At 40.1% G+C, this 26,250-nt stretch overlaps 2 protein-coding genes across 2 annotated transcripts in view; one reads left to right on the top strand and one right to left on the bottom strand.

The window, feature by feature from the left end:
* LOC139343486 (SWI/SNF-related matrix-associated actin-dependent regulator of chromatin subfamily E member 1-like) overlaps nucleotides 1-26,250 on the top strand; it is a 366,467-nt gene that overhangs the window by 338,413 nt on the left and 1,804 nt on the right. The gene's annotated exons all lie outside the window — the stretch shown is intronic.
* On the bottom strand, nucleotides 401-6,475 carry LOC139344066 (large ribosomal subunit protein uL14). The gene is made up of 5 exons (XM_070981992.1): nucleotides 6,451-6,475; nucleotides 5,036-5,119; nucleotides 3,866-3,994; nucleotides 1,253-1,366; nucleotides 401-524 (listed from the first exon to the last, which is right to left on the bottom strand). Exons 1-5 carry the CDS (start codon nucleotides 6,461-6,463, stop codon nucleotides 442-444), a joined length of 423 nt encoding a protein of 140 aa, XP_070838093.1. The 5' UTR covers nucleotides 6,464-6,475; the 3' UTR covers nucleotides 401-441.

Raw genomic sequence — 26,250 nt, forward strand, 5'->3', positions numbered from 1 at the left:
GAAAATGATTATAGACAATATGTCATGTTCAACGGAATAATCACTGTACACGTTAACAATGCTATCAATATCACTAATAGGTTCCCATTCTCAATTTACACCCAGACGGATGTCCATAGCCATGCAATCATTAATGTTCATCAATAATGCAACATCAAAAATCTATTAGGTGCAACTGTTCAAGTAACACTTTTACATTTCAAAACCTAGCAAGATGACTGGCCTGTAAGAAGGGCATTTGTCCAAATATTCATTTCTTAGTGGAATTCAGCATAATAAATGCTCCAAAAACAATTTCAGATCCATGCAAAACATAAACAGTTGCCCATTTCAACTACATTCCCTTCAAAATATTGGTTCCTCCACTTAAAGTGTAAATGAAAACACCAAGACGTGAGGCTTGATTACCAACAGCTTTTATTGAAAACAAAGAAGTGCTGCTCAGGCTATGCTGCCGGCATTGGAGGCGATCCTGGGCCAAAGGTCAGCACACTCTTTGGCCACTGGGCCTGTGATGGCTGAACCTGCAGATACAAACAAGATAAGCACTTATTTTAGTTCAAACACTGCATGCTTCATTGAAAAACATGTGAAAAGAAGGACAACAGACCGCTGCACTTGAAGCTATTAACATAGCATTAATGTCAATGAAATGTACCCTGGTGACTTGGTAATCACTGTACTAATTAATAAAATACATGACAAAATATACACAGTATTAAAACACTCATAAGCTTGTTGACCTGAACAGGTTAAAGCTGTCTCATCACTGATTGAGATCAGTCAGCCACAGTGTCGCTGCCATCTCACCCACAGTGATGAGGTCAGTATTCCCTTCTACGACAACTCACCCAGCCACTGAGCAGACAAAGCAAGTGCTTTTGGAAGGGGAAATATCTTCCCGTTAAACTACCACCTGAGCAGCACAATGACAAAACACTGAGGTTTGTTAATACAGTGATGCCAGTGTCCTGGCTAATGAAATAAATGCTGATGCTGCTTTGGAAAACAAACCTCTGGATAAACAGTCACAGTACATGATCATGCAGTTGATCTCCTCTGAGGACTAAATTACAGAAACATCTAAAATGGCTCAAGACAAACACTTACCAAGCTGTTCTCAATGATGAGCAGGTCAGTACACACACCAATACAAAAGCTAAATTAATGCATCAAATCTATTTCCTGTATGAATGACAGTGCTGTCATGGCTGCCATCTGCTGTCCAGTGAATGGGGCATGAGGAACCCACCTTTCATTTCTCCTTTGTTGTTTACTATGACACCCGCATTGTCTTCAAAGTAGAGAAAAACACCATCTTTTCGCCGATACGACTTCCGCTGCCGTATCACCACCGCAGGATGCACTGTGGACAGACACAAGGTGGTTCATCAAGTTGAAACAAAGCCACAAAAGGCACACCTGTATAAACCAATATTTTAACCTGGGTGGCAACAAAAAAAAAGAGAAACATGGCAACAGAGATTGGTCGGAGAAACAATCATTTCACTGAAATTTAACCAAGATTAAGTCTTCCTCACACTCAGCTCAAAGTTGAAAACCAATGTTGACATTCACTAAATCGCTTTTGATAGAGACACCTGGAAAACACTGCTGCATCTCATTGGAACTTGTGTAACAGATTACTCAACAGTCTGCCCGATCCAAGTGTCTGCAGTCACTGAAGATTAGCAAAAATTATTTTAACTTCAATGCAGAGACATGCAGTTTTCAATGCAAAAGCACCCACTTCCATAGTCCTCCAAAGGCACCTGAGCACAAACTAACACCTCAGTGCAGAGCTGAGCAATATTATGTTATAGACTGTGTAATGGGAGAATGTGTCCACCAGTAGAGATTTGGTCATAAATGTTCCATCATGGAAGCTGCACCTCTGTGTGTCTCCTCTATATTTGGGGAAGGATATGTAGTAAATCAGGGCTGGACTCTGACATGACATGTAACCTGCACAGACCAGTTGTTTCAACTCACAAATAGAGTCAGCATCAACATGTTGACTTCCTAGCCTCCATGATCACGCAGCTGACAATACTTGAAAAGGACTACATTACAGAAAACATCCAAAATGGCTCAAGACAAATATCTTCCAAACTGCTTTCAATCATGAGCTGGATGTCAGTACACAGCAATACAAAAGCTGAACTAATATAGTGCTTAACAAATTTATTAGGCCACCACCCAAAGAAAGGTTTATCCCACAGCTGCCGTAAATTAACAGCATTGGTAATTACCCAAATCATTTTTTTATGTTTCTGTAATGGTTAATACACCAATATCTAGACGCTCTTTAACCGAAATGATATATTTAATGCTAAAATATAATTATTGTTATCCATGAATTTTCTAATTTACTGATTTACATAAAAAAATGAAAAAATAGTAAAGCACATAATTATTTCTTGATTAATATGTCAAATTAAAGTTATTTACTTGCATTCCTGAACAGAAAAATTAGTTTCAGTGGTTGAATGTTATGCTTGATTAATTTCTGACCTCTCAGAGAAGCCCAGTGAGCCGGCTCAAATTTGGGTATAAAAAGGTGAATTTAGTTTGAAATTCCTCATTCCTGTTCAAAATGTTAAAATGTCGAGAGCTCACTGAAAATGAAAGAGTCCACATTAAAGCACTTCATGATGCTGGATGGTCTCTGAGACAAATAGGGAAAGACATGAAGTGTTCTCACAGTGTGGTCAAGTATGCTTTGGAGTCAATTGCTGAGACTGGTACATGCACCAAGAAAGCGGCAGGAAACGAAAGTTAACTGAAGCAGATGTCAGACACCTCAAGATTTTAAGTACTAGAGACAGAGGGAAGACCGCTGATCTTCAGGCAGAGATGAATGCTTCTCGATCAGAGTCTGAGAAAGTCTCCAGAATCATAAGCAGACGACTGACGGAACAAGGCCTAAAGGGAATAACAGCTGCTAAGAAGCCATTATTGAGGCCTGCAAACATCCAGAAACGCCTCAGATTTGACAGGGAGCACAAACACTGGACTGCTGATGACTGGAAGAGGGTACTCTGGACGGATGAGTCCAAGTTTGAACTCTTCCGTAAGCATCATCGTGTTTATGTCCGCAGAAAGGCTGGAGAACGTTTTGATACCAGATGCATTTCACCCACAGTGAAACATGGTGGAGGTTCCATTATGGTATGGGGTTCCATTTGTGGAAACGGCGTGGTCAAATTAGTGAAAAATCGACGGTATCACGAACAAGACCGTCTACCACAACATCTTTGTGCATCAGGGAATCCCTTCTGGACTGAATCTGATTAGATGTGGCTTCATATACCAACAAGACAATGACCCTAGGCATACTTCAAAGCTGTGCAGAGACTATTTGGCCAAGAAAAAGGAATCTGGAGTACTGGAACTGACAGACTGGCCAAGTCAAAGTCCAGATTTGAATCCTATTCAACAAATTTGGGATTTAGTAAATTCAAAGATTGATCACACAAAAGTTTAATCTAAAGCAAGTCTGTGGGAACAGCTACAAACTATTTGGAATTCAATGACAAAAGAGCCTGTGGAAAAGTACGGAAAAACAATGCCAGCAAGAATGCAAGCTGTTATCAAGGCCAAAAGAAGGCCATACAAAGTATTAAGCTTTTTGGTTATTATGTGTGGGAAAAGGACTATTTAGTTGTCTCAGTTTGTTGTTTGCCAAATAAATAATACTATTTTCAGTTTTAAACAAGTTTTTGAAAGATTTCTAAAATATTTATGTTTTCTTGTTTTTATGACAGGTAGTCTAATAAATTTGTTAAGCACTGTACATCATAGCTTTTATTTCCCTAATGTCAAGACACAACTGTAAATGGAGAATGACAGACTTGACACTCACCCTTCTTCCTGAGCTCTGGTTTGCCTTTCTTGACTGTGGCCATGACCATGTCACCCACTCCTGCAGCTGGCAGACGGTTCAGACGTCCCTTGATGCCCTTCACAGAGATGATGTACAGGTTCTTGGCACCTGAAGGAAGACACCAGCATGAGAGAGGGGACAGCATGGCAGAAGGGGAGGGACATGACAGTACATGACACTGAGATAAGAGCTTCTTCAGAGCACTCTAATTTTCATACTTCTGTTCTATAAATGATACAGGTGACAGCACTTTGACAGTTTGTCTCATCACTGATTGAGATCAGTCAGCCACAGTGTCGCTGCCATCTCACCCACAGTGATGAGGTCAATATTCCCTTCTACGACAACTCACCCAGCCACTGAGCAGACAACGCAAGTGCTTTTGGAAGGGGTGGGGGTCTTACAGTGTGCCAGTCAAAATCATCAATATAAAGTCAGTATGAAATGTTTTGAACCATTACAACTGGTGGTGAAATTCAACTGTTCACAAAGAACTTGTCTAACCACAATATACAACACAAACATCAGCTTTATCTGCAGCCGAATCATTCATTTGAGCCATTTGATCAACACTGGTAGTAAAATCAAAGTATATTTATTTTGTCACAGTATATTTCTGAATTTAAAAAAGTTTTGCAAAACATCCACATATTTACATGTGAAAATTTCCACACTTCCTGACCTCTCCAAGAACCGATTTTTTTTTTTTTTTTTTTTTTTTTTTGAGACAGATGCATTTTAGACTTTCAGATTTTTGCCTGCCAGTAACTCTTAAAACTCAGTGATCAATTTAATTTGGTGCCAGATTATGTACTGGCCAGGAGGAGTAACTTCACTGGCACCTGATGGCTCCAGCTACATCCTTAGCATACAGATGTCAAGAAAGAAAATATGCATTATTTCCCAAAATGTTATTTTACTTTAACTGGCACTATCAGTAAACTACCAGTCTTGGTAACATAATCCTCGAGCAACATGCAACTTCAGCCCAATTCAGTGGAGCCTATTTAACAATAACAGACTTCCCCACGAATCTGTGCAGGAAGGTTAACATATGTATAAGCATTTTCTATGTCCAGGTTCAGTTCATATCCCCCCGACAAAACCCAATCTGAGCCATGACAATGCAGTAGGTGAGCTGAGACATACCTGTGTTGTCAGCGCAGTTGATGACCGCTCCCACTGGGAGACCCAGCGAGATGCGGAACTTGGCTCCAGACGAACCTCCACGTCCTATTAGAAGACAGGAACACACAATTAAAACATTTAGTATCATTGTGGTTCTTCCATGAAAAACTCTTTGTAGTGGGAGAAATGGAGATACTTCTAACTTACAAGTCTAAGACCCATCGTCTCTATAGTTCACATCTAGCTTAAGCTGTTATGTGACCAAAACACCACTTGACAAAAGCCCAAACAGCCCAGAGAGACCCTAACATGTAGTCGCTTTAACACAGATGTACCAGACAATGTACTGTCAAACAATACTCACTGGTTGAAATTTTAAACATACCATTACTGTATTGTCAAAGCCCACGTCTCAAACATCAACTTTTAATGAGCTTGGAAAAATCATGTGTGTCTCAGCCCATAAACGAACTGAACTTCAAAATTATCAAATATAGCCTGCAATTCTATAGATAGCTACTTTCTGTAGAGCAATCTTTCACAATTCACTACTACTAACACATTAGATTATAACAGCGTGCTAGATTATAAAGGCTGAGGGTGTTTGCAAACACTAAAACTCTCAGTTGTCTTTGCTGAAAAAGTGAGTTGACAAAAACCAGACAGTACTTGGGCAGACAAAAGACAATCTTTCTGCAATTGCAATCAAAATACACACTTCTGGCTTACATGATCACGAAACTGAAGAGCTGAGTGAAAAACTTTTGGTAAACCTTTTAGTAAGTGACCCCGGAATGAGCTGCTTCACGAGCACACGTTACCATCTTTACACATTCGGAGCCACAAGACTGAACACTTCCCAGTCTAAAGACAAATTCTAGCTGTGGGGTAACGTCACATAACGTACGTATTATCTGAAAGTTTACGTTACTTTGCACCTCACAATTTGTTCGAAACTCGGCTGACGCCGTGTACTCACGAATGAAATCAACTCCAATATCAAGATACCGATCACACTAACCACGGTACCGGCTAAGGCTAGCTTTGTCATATAGCTTTAGCTAACCCAGACCAATTTCATCACGCTGACACAATTTCAAGCAAAGTACCAAATGTTTGAGTAAATTAAATTGTAGAACATTACACACATCACAACTTAACCGGTCAGACATTTTCAGCAATCAACAAATTCAGCTTTTCAGCCTCTGGTTTTATTTGCTGCAAGTCTACATGGCGCTGACAGCGAAACATGGCTTCCGCCAACCAGCCAGCGAAAATGCTACCGCTCTTTAATTGTAAACTGTTCACATACATGTTAAACTAATCACGCAGATATATTATCTTCCACGATATATCACACACAAGCAAGATTAAAAGACGTTCCAAGGCAGAAAAAACAACAGATGAATATGGATTTGACTAGGTGGATTTCATACCTCTCTTAGACATGGCTGCAATAGGGAAAGAGGAAGGTGGAGAAAGGAATTGTGGGATATAAAGTTGAACAGAACTTCATCCGGGTCGTGGCGCGGAGCAATGCTGCGTTCAGGAGTTGTCAGAACAATCCATATACGAAGTTAACCACGATATTTTTGTATTGTCTTCGGCAGAATTTTACTGTCAACATATTACGACATCCATCGTCTTAAATTCCGTCATCAAATATTTTCACTAGTCGTTGATGAACCTAAGTAGTTCATTGACACGATATACATTCAAACAAGAAAAAAAAGGTAGAAATTTAATGATTTTATGCAAAGACATCACCCTGGTCATTGTTGTTGCTGATAGCATATTTTCTAAATACAGCTGAGAAAGAAGAAAAAAAAAATCACTTTATTAAGGGCATGCTGCAACCTTTACAACTGAGGAAGTGAACTGTTCAAAACACTGAAAAAAAAATATGTGCAGGTAATGTAGCAAAGGGAAATGTCTAAAAGGTCGGAAAAGTAGGAAAAGACACATTGTATTCCTGGAAATGTCATTAAATCTAGAGAAACAAACACATGTTCTCAGTAAAATCTCTTTTATCTAGAAATAGTTTTGGTCTTACGTGGCTAGGTTTTGACAAAGAGTCCCTGCCTCCCCCTCAGTATAATGGAGGTAAATGGAATTTAATTTGCTGCGCTGAAAAAACGTAAAACTTCAACAACAACATGTCGTTCCAGTTGACTGGACTTTCTAAAACCGTTCTAACATTGATTCTGATCATCAAGCTCAGGTTGGGATGTTCAAATGCTGCTATCACAAGGATAATGTACTGCTGTGCTGCAGGTTGCCAATCACATATCTCAGAAGGCTGACCAATCTGTATCATTTCATCACGTCCTGATTGATCAACAACTGAAGAAACAATAGATGGGCCATATTTCAAGGTAAACAACATATTTGATAACCTGTTAGCTACACAACATTAAACAACAGCTAATGTTTGCATTCAACCACTTCCTAGCTAACATTACCATTGACAGTACACAATACAATAGGAAATATATTTGAACATTTGGAGCATATTTAATCAAGCCTGGAAGTAAACAGCACTGGATGTAATCTAGCTTGCAATTTATTTTATTCATTTCATCAGTGCAGTGCCTGTCACACCTGTCTTCGTGGCTGCCTGCCTGCAGCTGCACATGGCAATAATTCATAAGGACTTTTAAATTTTAAAAGCCTACCCTGTAGTCCCTTACTGTAGCCAATGTAGAGCTGGATCAGAGCCTGTCTGTGGGCAACACCTAAACAATGTTTCACCACACTCAGTATTTAATGTTTTATCAGGCTATCAAAACAGGACAAGATTTGGGATTCGGGACAACTGCCTGTAGTTCAGGAGTGTCTGGTTATTCATTGCCCACTTCCATAAATGTAAAGTAAACCCACCTGCAGAAACATCCTGCATGAAATCCTGTGGCTCATTCATCAGATAATACCAGATAAACATTGGTTCAGGCCATATTTTTTTTTACTTTTCACATTTCTTAGTGGCATTTAGTCATTAAACTGATGACAAAAAGCAAAACTGGGGTCCCACTGGGGAACTGCAGAGTTGGGTGATAATTCTCCATTTGTTCACCGCAATATGTAACATCTTTCACATGACAGGAAGCCATTTGATCCACAACATAACATGCTGGATAGAGCAGCCATTATCTGCTCAGTGATGGTGTATCAGTTCAAGATCTTCCACTTCACACTATTTCTTTCATGTCAGGATCCTGGTTTTACATGCATTAATTCTGTTAAATTATGTGGTTAAACGTTATGCTTTTAGAAGATTTTCCCAACATGACAACACTGCAGGCAGCTCTCCAAATTATCTTGTAGGCCAAACAAATCATTCAAATAGTCCTCGGACTGAGAGCAGCACTGTCTGAGCTAAACAAAGATACCATGATGTCTAATCCCCTTCGAACAAGAGACAGGGAGAGAGGGGTTATTCTCATGCATATTAAGCAAATAAAGCAGATACAAATCTTGTATGTGAGAGGACAGCAGCGATCAGGCATCGCTTGCACTGAGAATACTCCAAAACGTGCTCCTTTCCTTTGACTTTCTCCTATGATCCTATCCGAAGAAACTATTTACTAACACTATTGTTATGCCATGTTTGTTTTGTCCATGTGTGGACAGCTTTTTCACAGCTCCTGGTGGTATAATATTATTTTGTAAATACCATATGGTGTGTTATCTTTTATTATGTCATTATTTTCTATGTGTCAGGTGTTATTGTCTAGGTCATGTAATTGCCTCTGATTGGCTTTTCCCACTCCTGAGGATGGTTTCATAGTGATCAATTTGTGTAACTATGATGAAGAAAGTAACAGCTCAGCAAGAAACTCAACTCATGCCCAACTGAACACTGTAAAAAGTTAATTCAGCTGTCAGCTTCAGCTCCTGTCTCTTGTGCTTGATTCTCTGGCTCCTGATTTGCCAGTTCCTTGGAGGTGCTGAGTCAACAGGGAAACTCTCCTCGTAGAGGCTGGATTCCATCCAGCCTGTGTCATTGCTCTCCATGATGCTGGACCTGTCCTCTCGACGAGTATTGCAGCTGTCCTCTTCTGGGCCCACGACCTTCTCACATGCATTGAATAGGACTCACTGAACTCCAGGACATCCAGTTCTGCACAGGCTTACAATGATGCTTACAGGGCCTGAACCCCAGTTTACTGGATGAAAGTCATCCATGCACCCCACCTTCCTCCATTTGTGGATATTCTTCCTCTTTATACTACATCATCTTCAGCTCTGAGCATCTAATATTGCTACGGATGGATTTACACTGCAGTTAGTTGAAAGCCTGGTACGTCTCGTACAGGTGCACAACACACCTTTTAGCATCTGTATGAGATTCAGAACTGTTACAAAGCATCTGTATTTGATGCTCTGGGCTCCAAATATGCACAAGCAGAAGATGTGGCAAGAAGCAACCAGCAAAATCAGTGCAAGAAATCTTGCTGTGAATCAACGGCTCGTTTTAACTCAACTAAACAGGTCAGGTGTGAAAGCAGCCTCAGAGTCAACTCAGGATATCTCTAATATTCTGTGTGGTTCAGTCCCCAGAGTAAAACATTCTTGTCTAACATGTGATTGTAAATTGTAATTGTAAAGGCTCAGACCTGTGCTGCAATTAAGTCTGAACATGGTGTTGCAAAGTGAGGTGCAGAGGACAAAAACATCATGCAGGCAGGGAGTGATGCTGAACAAATTTAGGCAGACTTTTATTCTCTAACACACACACAAAAAAAAACAACAAAGAAAACTTAACAATACCCTTTAGCTCCCATTACTCAGCTTAGAACAGAATCTGGTGCTGCTCTTCTTAACCAGTCCAGTCTCTCTCCCAGTGCTCTCACATATATAGTATAGGAGCCCGCCTTGCCAGTTCAAACTGACCTATCAGGTCAGCACTGCAGGAAAGAGGGTTGACAAGGTTAACCACAAACACATAATGTCCTTCTTAGCTTGCTCACACAACAAAACCTCATTTCATTCTTCAGTGTGTTATCACAAATATCATACATTCAAAATAAGCAAATCATTTAAATATCACACAGTATTTGTCTTAATCACCTGTCATTTCATCTCTCATCCTTTTGACCAATCAAATCTAAGAATCCACCCACTCCTACAGCACATAAAAGGGCTATTGTTCAGGCGTGCTCCCTCTTTGAACACCAGCACAAGCTGGCCTCCACCAGGACTCACCCTCTGACAGGTTAAAACTTTGATTACCCCATGAGTTTACTAGATTCTTAAAAAAATGTGTTTCTAATGCTGAGTACAATTATACAAGATTGGTATTTCTCAGTTAATTTATTGAACTAAAATTTAATAAAGAAAACAAAGCAATTGTGTGAGAGTGTCTGTTCACCTTTCTTGAAAAACAAGGGTTTAACAAATAGTGAGGGAGGTGAGGCTTCCTCACACATGGTTTGTCATCCCGCTAATCTGTGCATATTGTAATGATTAATGAAACTTCTTCTTCAGTGTCAAATTCACAGTTCAACCCACAGAGCAACAGTACTGTGTAGGCTGACTGATATGTGATAGCAGTGCTGTGGCCAGTCAGAACTCCTGCTGCCTTGTGGGTTGAACTTCAAATAATTATTAGATGCCAGAAACAAGAGAAAACTGTAGATGTTAAAGCAGGGAACAGGCAAATTTTAAAATATGAAACGCAGACTCACAAATACATAAAATAATAATAATATAAAGGCAGTGTTAGCAGTTAGCAATTCACCACTTAAAAGCTGAATGTAAAGTCAATTCTTAATTTACAAATATACTGGCATTTATATTATTTCATTATTTCTGTAATTGCAGCATATTCCTGCCTCCATACTCTGTATTAACTATTTCTCAATACAATGATGATCATTATATATCACTTCACTAACGAGCAAAATAAAAATGACAACATTCATGCAGAATAACCAATGAAATAAAAACAAGGAAAACAGTATCATTAAAGCAGTGATCAGTGCAGACATCGACTGTGTGTATATTTGACCATTTTAGATGCTGATCCAGTAACTAAATGTGTCAGCGCAGTTAAATTCAATGTAGTGTGTTAGTATGAAAAACATACACACAAAACATTCAGTTCCATCATCAGGGTTCATGTTTGAATCCCTGTGAAAACTCTCCTGCAACGTTCAAACAGCTATGAAGTAAGACAGAATATTTAACAAAGCAATACAGCCGAAGCTGGAAAATCAAAATGCTTAATTAGCGGCACAGCGGTTCTCTTGCTCCTCCTCTTCTTCTTCCTTGTGGAAGATCTTCCCTTCAGCCTGCTTCACCCATCTCAGCTTGAAGCCTTCACTTGGGACGTGGTCTTTCAGTCTCTGGTTAATCTGAGGAACACATTCTTTTTTTAGTCTCAAATTGATTGAAATGTATACTTTGTATAAAGTTTAGCTGTACTGTCTGTTTCATTTCTACTTCATTCTCAAATATCATTACCCTTTCCAAGATGTCTTCCTTCAGTGCCTCCATGTTCACAGAGGAGCCAGTTTTCTTCAGCACCACCTGCACCACCTGCTTCCTGATAGTGGGAGCTGTTTTATATGAGGGGAAAAGCAACATTTTCATGTTGCAAATGCAAAATTTCACTGTAAAAGGTTAATCATAGGGATTCTTTAAATATTGAATTGTGAGAAGTTGGTAACAGCTAACAGTATGGAAATCTGAACTCACTGTAACATACAAAGTTCCGCACTCTGTTGCATCCCTGGTTCTTCCATTTGCCTAAGTATGAGTTGACACAAGAGTGTGAGTATTTGATGGATGGTGTACTGGTATTCCAGTTAGTGTATGAAAGTGTGCTCCCATCTGTCCACTTCCATGAGTCTCTGTAGAGGCCAATCCATGCAAACACGTTGTTTTCGAACATCTTCCTTATCTGGCCATTCTCAGCTTGGTTCCTCACACTGGCCAGGTCAGTGTAGTGCGTCCTGCAGTAGCTCTGAGCCTCATCCCAGGTCTTCTTCTCACTGACAAAGATGAAGCTCGGTGAGGTGTCCCTTGTTTCTTCTGTGCCTGAAATATTTTAATAGTGCTGGAATCACTGATGTTGAATGAAACTTATTCAAAGTATCTTGCCACCCACAAAGTACCAACCACATACAGACATCATTATTGTTACTTACTGCATTCCTCACCTTAATTTATAAATATTCTTCAGTCTATGGATGCTAATGTTTGTCAGTCGTGGGTCCACCACTTTGGTCCAGATTGAAATATGTCAACGACTGCTGGATGGATGGGGACTAACTGTTGCACAACCATGATCCCACAAGGATGAGTCTTACCGTCTTTAGTGTTCCCCTGACTTTTTGCATCTACCAGAAACATTAAGGTTGACTTTTGTGGTTTCAAGTGGAATATCTCAATAAGTGTTGGATGAATTTGATTAAATTTGATACAAACACTAATATTCCTCTCAGGATGGGTTAATTTTGGTGATCCCTTGACTTTCCACACAGTGGCATCATCAGGTGAACAATTGCACTTTCTGCTTAGTGCTATTAAGCAAATGTTAGCATGCTGAACTAATGGCCAGTGTACACGAGATCCCTAAAGCCATAAAGTATGTGTTACAACACCTAACAGAGTGTTAAGTATCTGCGCTTGTAAAACACAAGATACCTCAATGAAATAACTCCTGGGTGTAAGTGTGGGTGCTGAAGAACAGATGATCTGCTTCTTAAATGTTTCCTGTGGACATTGAAACTGCAGCTGAGCTGTGACTGAGCTGCAGTACAACTGGAATATTTGGCTTAAGAAGGTGAACGTGACAAACCCCAAAACATCAGCATGTTTGTATTGTCAGTGTGAGCATGTTAGCTTAGCATTAGCATTTAGCTCAAAGCACTGTTGTGCCCAAGTAAACTCTCCCAGAGCTGCTAGTGTGGTGTTTTTACCGTTGTAGCAAATGAATTGTAAAATCTCTCTGCAGCTGGTATCCACCCAGTAACCAGTGTCACGCATTGCTGCACAAAATTTGTAGTATCCTGCACTGCCATCAGGTTTATCAGCAGCCCACTTCCTGAACGCTGCCTCTCCTTCACCATAGAATCCTGGATTTTCCAGGGACCACTTCCATGCCTCTGAGTCAGCTTGCAGTCCAATCCAGGCATGGAGCTTCAATTTTAAAAGTTCATTGAGATCAGCCGAGTCTTGCTCACTCTGCACAGAGGCCAGGTCGGTGTACTCCCTCCTGCAGTAGCTCAGAGCTTCAGACCAGTTCATTGGCTTTTCAACAAGGATGTAGAGACACAGAAAACAGGAAGGCAGAAAACACAGTCCTGTGGTGATGATTAACATAATTATCTTGATGCATTCAGCGATAAAGCACTTTATACAGTTGATGACTCTTAACAAAAAACAACTGGGTGTGTGCCATTTCTTAGAGCAGTGATTCCCAGCCTAGGGTCCATACCCCGCACTGGGGGGCGCCAGAGGTCACAGGGGGTGCGCACAATTTTGTCTGCACTGAGGTTGTGAGGTTACCAAAATTATATTTGTGCTCATAAAATTTATAAAATCCCAATAACACACCTAATTGGATAATCAAAACTCTGTAAAATCCAATTTCAAACATATTTTTGGTCCACATTTAAATTCATTCGCTATTTATTTTTGCAAATAAAAGTTTGTAATTAATCACTTTATTCTTTTAATGCGTGTATGCAGGTACGAGTTGGGGCTTGGGAGGGTGTGTGTGTGTGGGGGGGGGGGGCTGGCTGGACTTGGACACAGGCAAGGGGGGCTTCAAGGAAAAAAGGTTGGGAACCACTGTCTTAGAGTAGCCCAATACACTGTAAAACCTAACAGTACATGTTAATAAAAGAAAAGAGTTACAGTAACTCAAACTTTGAAAAAAGTCACGGTAACTCATTCACATAAATTTAACCAACTCAAAAGTGAAATATTGACGTAATAACTCGGTTGCTTTAAGTGAACTTAACGTTTTGGAGCATTCAAGTGTTGGTGATGCAACTCTGTTCATTCTCCCAACTCATTTTGATTAAGTTAACACCATTAGGGTTATAAAGAAATTTAAGTCCTGTCAATAATCATCTTTGCCTTGTACCATAACTATGTTAACCAATAAAGAATTCACGTAGAGCGACCAGTTAAAACATTTATTTGGTGATTTCTGTACATAATAGCCAACACAGCACTGCTCTTCTTCACTTTTAATTCAGAAAAAAATACTGCCACAGTCATCATTCCATCAAACATTTACCTCCTGAATGGAATTCAACCAGCAGTAAACGCGCAGTGCAGATACGTTATTCCACTCATTTTCCTCCCTTGGGATGACACTGGTCGGAATGGTCCGGACCGGCCGGACGATAGGTTCAACAGACTCTGCTGCTGCTGCTGGGGACCACCCACAGTGGCTCTACAATTCTTTCAAAACGTTGAAGTAAGTTTCCCAATTAGTGCTATCTGGATAAACTGGCTCACAGACTTGGGTCTAAACAGCGTCTTTCTCGCATGAAAAATATTAAAACTCTCACTGTATAAAGTGACACATTCACAGTTCTACAGAATTATGCTTTACTACTATTGCTGTCTGGTTGCTGTCAAATGGCAATAGCGATGCTAATTCGTTAGCCCGTCTATGGCGTTTTACATTATATGTTAGCATTGAGCTAGCGGAGTTTGTGCTGAGTGATAGCAACTATAGTGGCAGTGTGTGTAGGTTGTCTCTATGACGCTGTCTTTTTCCACACTTGAAGCAGTCAAACTATGTGTGTTTAAGACGGCACCTGGATAACTCCGCCATCAACTGCGTCAGCCTATTTTTTTATGTATGTTTTGAACCGACGCCGCGGACCCTGGGACCGAAGCCTGATTGGATATCTGGCGGCGTAATCAGAGGAAGTGGCGCTAACGACTGCGGCTGCACTGCTCTCCTCTCAGCCCCACCTGAGCTCTGCTTCTCACCAGGTAACTTCACTTTCTTGCGATATATTTCTTATTTGGTACGTTTGTTGAGCAAGCTCTTTGTTTGTCAGGCTGTTTGACTTAAGTATATGCGTATGCGCTGGTGTGCGGGTTATTAGCATTTCAAACTTTATGCAGAGTCCTAGCCATAGCCTAGCTTGATTAAAAAAAAATAACCGTCGTGATTTTTTGAAACCTGTTGAAGAACGACGGCTGCCGAGTGCCAGTGTACAGCATATGTTAGTTGTATGTATATATGTGTGTTAGTTTCCAGGGCTTCCATGTAGGAACGTTATTGTAACGTTAATGTAAGAACCCTGAAATTGATTAAGCAGAGCCCAGACTCCATTTGGCGCTTCAGTGAGGGAGAAAAAAAGAAAAAAACAGACAACTTAGTTCTACAGTGGACAGAAAAAACGAGTTTACCCATACTCAGCCAACTTCAAGATAGATTGTTTGCTTTAAATATGTGGAAATGTAAGCTGTGTTCGTTTTCCAGCTGCTCTAAAATACAGTTACTGAGACATTACAGACTCAACCATGGCCAATTTTCGACGGTTTCACCTCTACCTTGCCTGTACACCAGTTGCATGTGTACATTTAGTACTTTCAATTCACTCAAAGTCCATTTGTCCCGAAGTCATTCAGCTAGAAGAGTGGTAGGTGGTGATAGTCCTGATTTGATGACTGATCGAGCATTTCATTGCCCTGTTTGTGAATTTAAACAGCCATTTGTTGAGAGGGAAATGTACATTCATCTAAGGGGACATTTAAGGAAAAAGGAAATGGTACCTTGTCCATTTACGGCTTGTAAGTTTAAAACAAATGTTTACTCCACATACAATGCACACAAATGCAGAGAGCATCAAAATGCATCAGACTATGATGTAGCAGTTGTAGTGCAAAGTGTTCCAGATGTTTCCCATAGTGACCTGGAACGTGACTCTGTGGAGCAATCACATGATGATGGTGGTGATGATGATGCTGCCCCAGTAACAGGTATCAGCACTGAGGGATTAGCAGAGCAGTTACAGTACAATCTGGCTGCTTTCTTTTTGAAAATGCAAACAATTCTTCATGTATCACAGATGGCAATACAGGAAATTATTGACCACATTGATGAGTTGTTTTCACTGTCAGAACCAATCGTCAGAGAAGCTGTGATCAAAATACTGAAAAAACATGACTGCACTTTCACTGACTCACTTGTAAGTGAGATTGTCCAGGCAGTTTCAGAGAGCAATGTTCTACACAAATCTATTACCTCTGAGGGACCGCTGTCAACAGCTAAGAGGAGAAAATCTTACGTTGAGGAAAAGTTTCCATATGTTAAGCCTGTTGAATACCTAATTGAGTCATCACAGCACACCTACATGTATGTGCCTGTTCTTACATCCTTACAGCAGTTGTTGCAAAAACGTGATGTACATGAAAAAGTGAAAGAAAGCACACCACATGTGCCTGGACAGTACTTTTCCCATTGTGATGGCTCCCACTATCGGGAAAATCAGCTTCTTTCAGATGAGGGTGATAAATTATCAATAATTCTCTATGTTGATGATTTCGAAATTGCAAACCCTCTCGGAACGTCAAAAAAAATTCACAAAGTATGTGGTGTGTACTGGACATTGGCTAATATACCAGCTAAGTATCGCTCAGTCCTCCATTCTACCCAGCTGGCTCTTTTGTGCAACTCAAATGATGTACGACAGTTTGGATATCAAAAGGTTTTTGCACCCCTCTTGGCTGACCTCAAAACACTTGAAGAAGTGGGTGTCTACATTGAAACATTTGGTGACTGTCTCAAAGGCACAGTCTACTCTGTTGTGGCCGATAACCTTGCAGCCCATGGGCTAGCTGGTTTTAATGAGAGTTTCAGGTCAACCTATTTCTGCAGATTCTGCCTTGCCACCCAGACAGAAATGCAGAACTCGGATGCAGTGACTGGTGGATTTGAAATGAGAAGAAAAGATTCCCATGATTATCTGGTTCAAGAATTACAGACAAATGAAACTGAGGACAATTATGGTGTAAAACGGAGTTGCGTTCTGTCTGACCATCTCTCCTTCTTCCATCCCATTACAGGATTTCCGCCAGATGTCCTCCACGATTTGTTTGAAGGAGTGGTCCCCGTGGAGCTGGCACACTGCTTGAAAGGTTTGATTTCAAAAAAATATTTCACGTTGGAGGAGCTGAATAAAGCAATTCTCTGTTTTCCCTACCAGCATTCTGATAAGGTTGACCGTCCTCACCCAGTTCCTCAAAATTTTGCTTCTCGGGGAACAATTGGTGGAAATGGGCACGAGAACCATACTCTTCTTAGACTGTTACCTGTTCTCATTGGCTTCAGAGTGCCAGAAGGGGACAAAATATGGGAGGTCCTAATGGAACTAAAAGATATCGTTGAGCTTGCTGTTTGTCATAGTTTCACAGATGATACAATTCAGTACATGGCCAGCAAGATTTTAGATCACAGGCAACTCCTTCAGGAAGTGTTCCCCAACTTAAGATTGCGACCAAAGCATCATTACATCGAACACTATCCTTTTCTCATAAAGTGCTTTGGCCCTCTTGTGCATCTCTGGGCAATGAGATTTGAGGGGAAGCACAAGGTTTTTAAGAAAATAGTTCGTGACACCAACAACTACAAAAATGTATTAAAAACCTTGGCAGAGAGACACCAAAACATGATGGCCTTCTACCTGTCATCACAGAGATTTTTCAAGCCACCAGTACAGACTTCAAACGTGCAATCCATATTTATTGAGTCATTGCCTATTGATACACACCCAGTACTGTCAAGCATCACAGACGGCAGCAGTGTATATGGCACAAAACAGGCAACCATTCAAGGCACAACCTTTGTTGTAGGCATGTTTGTATGTAGTGGGTCACATGCTGCCTTGCCCAAGTTTGAAGAGATCAGAAACATATTGCTTATTGGAAGTGACATCTTCTTTCTGTTGAAAGACTATGAGACATGGTATGTTCAGCATTTGCGGTTGTATGAGCTAACAGATGATAAAAGCAAAAGCCATTCTGTGAAATCTCTGAGTCAGCTAACTGATCAAATGCCACATATTGCATACAAAGTTTCAGGCAGGCTGATTCTAATAACTAAACACTTCATTCCAGTGACTGAATGAAAGAGCAACACTGATGATCTTTGGACCCTCACCCTTCTATGAAGAGAAGTTCACCCGTGACAGAGTGAGTAAAGGTGATGTCTACTGTGAGCCACAATTATAGGCTCATATTCTTTGTATGCATCCTAAAAGTAAGAAAATTATTAGCTGGACTACATGTGTGTTTAACTTGCTGTACAACATAAAAAGAATGTCCTCAGTGAATATACCCATATGTGTAAGTAGTTTAGCCACTAGTGGAAACAAGAGCATTGACATATTTTTTCTTCTTCTCTTTGTATGTTTCAGGCTTCCCCAACACTGGAGAAATGGAAGCAAGTGATGTTCTCAAACTTAGGGTCATTCTTGATGATGTCAATGCTGAGAGGCTCATTCTGCCCTCCCGTCCTGAAACTGTAAATGCCCTCATATTTGAGGTGAAAGATAAGTTGAATCTGGCCTTTGACTTTCGCCTCCAGTTTCAAGACCCAGAGTTTGACAATGCCCTTTGCAATTTAGTTAACATGGAGGATTTACCTGCAAAGGCAACTGTTAAGATAGTTCGAGTTATTGAGTCAGATCTGAGTTCAACTAGCACAGATGACACTGTGTTACTGTCTGATAATACAGACTCACCAGAACGGCTTTGCCGTTGGCCAGCTACCTTTGTTGTTCCAAGTTTCTCGTATGAGGTTGAGTATACTCTAAAAGAGGGCAACTCTACCTTTATGCAAGAGGGAAAAACTGTCAGGTTGACCAGGGATCAAAAGCACAACATACTGGATGTAATGGCTGCTGAAATATATAAGCACAAAGCGTATCCTAGTACCAAACAGATTGGGTTGGCTGCAGAAGCTCTCGTGAGCAAACACCCGTGTTTGAAAGAAACTGGATCAGAAAGAGGCTATGAGGGCTGGCAGAACAGTTTGCGATTTAAGATGGGAAACTACAGAACGAAACTGAGCAGAGCTGGCATAAAGGATGTGGCTGTGAATGCAGGAAAGCGTAGCAGGACAAACCCTGAGGGTGCAGCATCCAGGGCCAGAATTAAAAGACCCAGAAGAGGAGAAATTAACTTCCTTCCCAACTATCCCCATGGAGAAACAACGCAGTCACTTGAGACCCAAAGGCTGGCAGTTGTCGAGCAGTTCAAGAAGTCCTCGATGGAAAGAGACATGATATCCATCCACCAACATATGCAACGCACCTTTGCACTCAGGCGTGAAGAAATAATCAATTCAGCTCCCCCAGTTGCTGTACTAAAGGAAAGATGGCCTGCACTGTTTTGTGAAGCACAAGTGAGTTAAAAAAAGTAGTTCTATTTGTTATGTTATGTTGTTTTGTCTGAATATCATTTGTTGTTGTTTTTTCTTGTCTATACACAACATCCATTGCACATCTGCCCGTTTTGGGAGCAGGATCCCTGTCTCTCACTGAGATCCTCCTCTGATTGGTCATGAGAGTTTTTCTTCTGTCAATGTGAGGATCAAAGGGCAGAGGATGTTGTAATGATGCTGTGTGAAGAGCATTGAGACAAACTCTCTTTAAAATGGGATATATAAATAAACTTGTCTTGCCATGTCTTTTGTTTTTCATGCAGCTCTACAGTGAATTCCATAGGATCACAAATCTGAATCTGCCATCTACATTCTATGCTGCACTTGACAAGTATACACCTCAGCTGCTACAGCTCTACAAAAAGAGGAAGACTGGCAGTTTTGGACAGAAGATGGAAGCTGTTATGATGGCATTTGAAGAACAGGTTTTTGTTTTTTTTAATTATTTCATGCATTATGTTATTGAATGTTGAAAGAGCAAACACTAACATTTCCTATGCATTTCCTGTCTTTATGCAACAGGACAAAAATGACATCTGTGCAGCTCGAACAGCAGCCCTGGTCGGCCTACCACACTATTTAAAGGAGGATTCATCAGACGTGTTCAGAACATGCAAGGTGTGTTCTTGACATCCAAGCATGCAAGGGTCACTTTCCTTTTTTAATATGTGGTTCAAATTAAGTCTCATCATGCGCAAGATTAATTTAACAGATTGGTTTACTTTCCGGAACTCCACTCACAGGATACAGTTGGGGGAAAGTCACTGTTGATTCACAAGACTGATTATGGGGATGTCATAGATTCATGTCAAAAGAAACCATCCCTTTAACAAATTTGATTTGTAAAATTGTACAGTACATGACACATCCCTTTCTCTGTTTTCAGGAAGAGCTGGAAGCCGCCCAGGAGGGAGCATTGGCTCTGGTGGCAGTAGTGGACGAGGAGGAGGTGCTTCAAGTTCCCTTTCAAACACAGCAAGTGTTGATTGTTCTTGAAGACATGGTGGTCATGGCACATAGATCCTGGACAGATGCACTGGTGCTTTTGTTTGCATTGGTGTATGCACTGCATTTGCAGTACCCAGAGAAGCTCAGTGGCTTCTTCGAGTTCATCCAGGTCATCCTCCTTGACCTAGATGATGGCAGGAGGCAGCTCAGGCCTAAACTACTTGCCTTAAAAAATGAGCTAGAGTAAAGTGCCAAAGGAAGGCTGTAGTTGTTTGTAAATGGTAATACAACAAAATAACTTGTTGCTGCCAGTTGATTTATATTGTTTGCACAGAAATGGTTGTGTATGGTTAATAATTGTATTATGCATATGGTGTTACCACTGTTCAGGTAATATGATACTGGTGTATGCACTCAATTTGAAGTACAGTACCTGGAGAAGCTCAAGTTCATTCATGTTATCCTCCTAGACTGTATTATGGCAGGAAGCAGCTCAGGCCTTAACAGCTGGCCTTAAAAATGAGCTGGAATAAAGTCCTAGATCAGTGGTTCTCAAGTCCAGTCCTCAAGACCCCCTGTCCTGCATGTTTTAGATGTTTTCCTGCTGCAACACACCTGATTCAAATGATCAGCTTGTTATCAAGCTCTGTAGTGGCTTGATAACAAGCTGATCATTTGAATCTGCTGGCTCTGAATTTATTTTGTCTGGACATTCATATTTGTATGGTGTCATTTCTGTTAAGACGAGCCTGTACTGTGACCTCAGAGAGGCAGCTCTGTTTTGATTGTGGTTATTTAGTAACTAAATAAATCTTGATTGTGACGCACATTCTGAGTTTGCATTGTGTTAATTGAACAAATTGTATTGATTCCCTCAAATGAACTGAGTTGTCAGAACTAGAATGTAATAGTTAATGTGGTGAGGGTAAACAAAGTAGCTCAACTTAAAGGGTAACATTTAATTGCATGAGAGCCATTTAAGTTTTGTTATTTGATCCTGATCAATTCAGTTAACACATTTTAAAGTTGTTTATTGAACTGTTACATATAAGTATAAAGTACTTATTAGTTTTAAGTTCATTAACTGAGTGGAATGATAATTTTAACTTAATTTACCCAAGTTACCATGACAATGAATGTTTGATTTCATATAACTTAAACAGCTCAACTACAGAAAAATATTTGATTTAAGTTAGTAAACTTAAATGGTTCAAGGCAATCGGTTTCCTCAAATGGTTTGAGTTCAACTAACTTATCGGGTTTTACAGTGTAACAGTGGGGTGAATCATTCTGGAGAAAGATTGTTGATATTTCCTTTTTTTTATACACAGCCCTGGCTCTGTAAATGGGAAAGAACATGGCTTTGACCAAGTCACACAACACAATTCCAGCCAATCATATTGTGAAAGAGAGAAAGTAATATCAACATTCTCTCTCGACAATAATTCACCCAACCTTTAAAGAGCAACTTGCAGGTTGAAGACCCCAATGAATTAATGTGTAGATGAATAATGTGGAAAAAATATAGACTGTACATATATGCATACTAGAGAAATTTCTCGAGTTTTCGTTGTGACAGAAGTTTGCTTCCGCATCTAAAGAAGACTAACTAGAAGTGATGTGGATGACCGAACAAAATTTTAAATTGAGAAATAAATGATTCTAAATGGTAATTTTGATCATGAAGTGATAGTAAATGTATATTCATACACATTGGATGGAGCACAAGCGCATCACCATTGCCTGTGGGTGTCCAAGAGACTAGGAGTAGACAAGGATTGCAAAATTTAACAAAATAATGAGGGAAATTAAGTTGCCACTGGCAGGTACAGACAGCCATGGTTCCAGTGTATCGAGAGCAACCAAAACAACAAAGGCATCACCTCGAGAGGTTAGTGTAATTGTTAATATAGCATCAGTTATATCAGAACTGGAGACTATTTCTTGATTGAAAGAAGAAGATGGAATGGCCCTGAAAGCTTTTCTCCATGGTTTGGTCATCTCTTGACTGGCTTTGGCAAAAGTTTTCCTGCAACATATGGTTCATTGGTGAACCATATGCGGTTGTTCAGTGATTAACATTAGCTATTTTTAGCAGTTAGCGTCTTTGCTATAGCGCTGCAAAGTGTTCAAGTGACAAAAGTATAATAAACGATGCATTAAGAAAGAGTGCTTTTCATTGATTGGTCACACAAACTGAAATGTAATTTTTTCCGACAAAATTTTGGTTAGTTAGTGTTGTTAAGACGAACCTGAAGTCTCTTCATCAAACCTTAGATACAATCAGACATCAACCCACTGGTTTAGTATCAAACAAACTAGTTTCAAAGTATTATTCCAGCTTATGCATGGCTGGTAAAGGGGGCCGCAGGCACAGCATTAATTTTGGCAAGAATTTTAAATTTAGTTTTAGTCTTAGTCACTTACTAAAAATAATTTTAAATTTAGTTTTAGTCTTGGTTGCTTGACTGAAATTTGTAGTTGGTTTAAGTCACATTTTAGTCTTTTATTTTGAAATTTTCAAATGTTTTAGTCATAATTTTCTCAGACAGTTTCATGATACTGTAAAGGATTTTGAACTATACTTTTAGTCAGTAGGCGTGATGGGAGAGAATGTGTTACTGACTGACCATACTTTTATAAATCACATAAAAATGAATGCCTAAAGTGTGCCAGATAAGATGCAATTAAACAATTATGTTTCCTCACGGGTCATCCTATTTATTTTCTGCGTACATGGCGCTATGACTGGATGTACAGTAAAAGTGAAGCAGACCCTGTCGGCATGGCACACTGCCCCCTCTTCATTTGCATACAACCTGGAGAAATACAAATACTGTGAAATGATTTGGTCCAACTTATATTCCTACTCATTGACTGGGGGGGTCGTCTCTCCTCTTCCTTCCCACCTGACATGCTGGTGAAGATGAGTCACTTATCTTTGAGTGGCCAGCAGCAGCTAAAATAGTTTCTTTCTGCTCTAAGATAGCTAGCTTAGATGACATGTAAACGTTAGCTTGCCTTGTTATCTATCAGCGGGCACCCGACATGCACCTGGCATGCACCAAGCGGGGGGCAAAAACATCCAAAGAGACGGGGCAGTGATTGGTTAAAAATTAAAACGACAGACAAGTTGTCCACCTGAACACAGACAACTTTTTCGTCTCATCTTTAGTCATCAGCGCATGATGAACAGAGATTTTGCTGTAATTTTTGTTGTCAATATTTTTTTCATTAACGTTGTCGTTACGATTTAGTCATGCAATAAAATTATGTCAACGAATACTTATTGACTGAATTTTCGTTGACAAGATTAACACTGCCCAGGCACCAAAAGTGGGAAACTGTGGACTTGATGTTGATGTTGATTTTGTGACATGCTGGCACACACAACACAATAACTCGTTGTGATGTAAAACTACTGAAAAAGACAGACTCACAAAATTACAGCCACTCACACTCACTACCTTCTACTGAACATGGAACTAAGACTCCCTCTCCTTATGTAATATGATGTGATGTTGGAAAAAAAGTGCTTTCGGGTGCTTGCTCAAAAAGGTCACCAATTTCCTCTAAATTTCATACATACAAATTCATTTCATACAAATTTCTAAAAGCTTTAAGCTGCAAGTTGCTTTTTAAATGTGAAATGTGTATTCAGTATGGCAGACAAAAGAAGCAAATAATGGGCAAGACCTTTGACTTTCAGACTTTGTCTCGCACTTAGCAAAAGTCATACAAGATGGATAAAAAAAGAAGAAACATTTGATCTTCAGAGGTTTGTGGAAATGACTGACTTATACTGACCTGACAAGATCATCAGTTGAACATTAGCCCCTTTCATCGTGCACCAATGGATGGATCGCTTGCACCTTGAATTAATCAGTATAGGTACAGAATGTGATTTATGCAGGATTCTGTACATTTTTAATTATGAATCAAATCTAATTTCTTCTTAATTGTTCTGCTGTCCAAATTAGTGTAAATCAAGAGTTTGGATTAGACTTCAGATTTCCATATACTTGGAAAAATCTTCATTAATTAGTTCTTTTGCAGATCATTTGGCTCCCTCCATATAAACTTGCTTAATGGTAAACTTTGAAGAGCTATCCAACGGTTGTTCCATAAGGTTTTGCTGTAAAGTTGACTGTGTCGTGGAATGTGAAGGCCAAATGCACAAACCACAATCAGGCCCAAAACACTCAAAAACAGCCGTCCAATTGTTTTCAGAGAAATCCTTCTTTTTTAACGAAATGCCCAATAAAGATAAAAATTGTAAAAATCCAATAAAGATAAAGGGTGTCGAATAAAAATAGAGGATGTCCAATAAAAATGAAAAAGAGTCGAATAGAATAAAAAGGTGTCCGATAAGAAGTCCGATAAGAATGAAACTCTGCAGGAGTCAGAAGCCCGAGGTGCAAAAATACTTTATTGTGCACAACAAAGGGGAACACGCTCAGAAACACAAAAAGTGCAATCCTGACAGGCTCTGAAGTACAATGGTCAGTGCTCTATTTTTATACACTTCAGCTAGGTGTTTACCATGCCCTGTGGGCATCTTTTGTTTTTTGTGAGTTGCTTTTCATCTCACACCGTAAGGTCATCTCAGGGCAGCCGCTCTGACCTTAAAATCCCCTATCTTTCCCAGATTTGCATTGTTACATCAAAGGTGCATCCAGTGGCGTAGATGATGTAGGGTTGGTGGGTTTTGCAAACCCATGGGCCCTCTTGTGGTCAAACTTTTTTTTTTTTTTTTTTTTTTCAAATGTAATGTTGTTGTTGTTGACCCTCGCAGCGGCAGGTAGCACGGAGTGTAACGTCAGACTGAGTCACTGCATTGTGTTGCATATAAGGGGGAATACAAGCGCCCCCTCCCAATTTGAACTGATCCATGCGTCTATTGATTGTGATTGGCTCAGCCGCTCAGACGACGACCGTTATTTTTCTGGAAAAAAAGAAAGAAAGAAAAAAAAAAGCAAGGTAGAGGCAAAGATGCTTAAAAGAAAGAAGCCACCAGAAAAAGAGATGTGTGGTGCAGATAAGCGGAGGGCAAAAAAGAAAAAGAAGTGAATTGAGGATGCGGCCAAAAGCACAAAGCTGACAGATCTGTTCTGTCGTGGCGGGAGCAGCCAGGCCAGTGACGACACGGGTCCGAGCAGCAGCACGGCCACAGCAGGTAAACAAGCACTGTCTGCTGTAACACTGCGCTATCATGACCTCAGACTTGAGACTAGGGTTGTCACAAGAACCGACACTACCGGTAATCTGAACGCGACCGAACCTGGATCCGCTCCAGCTGCTTGGTGTGGCCACAGCCACAGGTGAAGCCCATAAGCATGACGCACCATGTGTCTTTCTCCGGTCAGTTGTCATGGGAACAAGACGCTCTGACGGTGGTGCGCAATACATCCATGGTTTGGAGCAGAGGCAAACAAAGGTGTGTGAATATATAAAACGGAGCTGAAGAATGAAACAATAAGTTTACACCAGTCAGTGGAAACAGCCTGAAAGTGAGTGAATGAGAACAGCAGTTCTGTCATTGAACTACTAGGAGAATAATAATAATGGCTACATGACTTCCTGTTTGTATGGAGGCATATTCACCATTTTACCTCATGTTTCTGCCTGAGAAGTTGTTTAAGTGCAGCTTAGCCTAAAACAAGTTTGATGTGTCAGTTGTTATAATTATTGTTGTTGTTGTTATTATTGTTATTATTAGGCCTATTATTATTATTATTTAATAAAATAGCCCAATGATTTTAGAAGCACATGCTTTTTTTTTCAGTTGTGGTATCGAATAGAGTATCGAGAATTTCAATTCTAATCACTGTCATGGTGTATTCCTGGCTTACTTATTCCTTACTTT

This window comes from Chaetodon trifascialis, chromosome 15 (assembly GCF_039877785.1).
Source record: "Chaetodon trifascialis isolate fChaTrf1 chromosome 15, fChaTrf1.hap1, whole genome shotgun sequence".
Lineage (NCBI taxonomy): Eukaryota > Metazoa > Chordata > Actinopteri > Chaetodontiformes > Chaetodontidae > Chaetodon > Chaetodon trifascialis.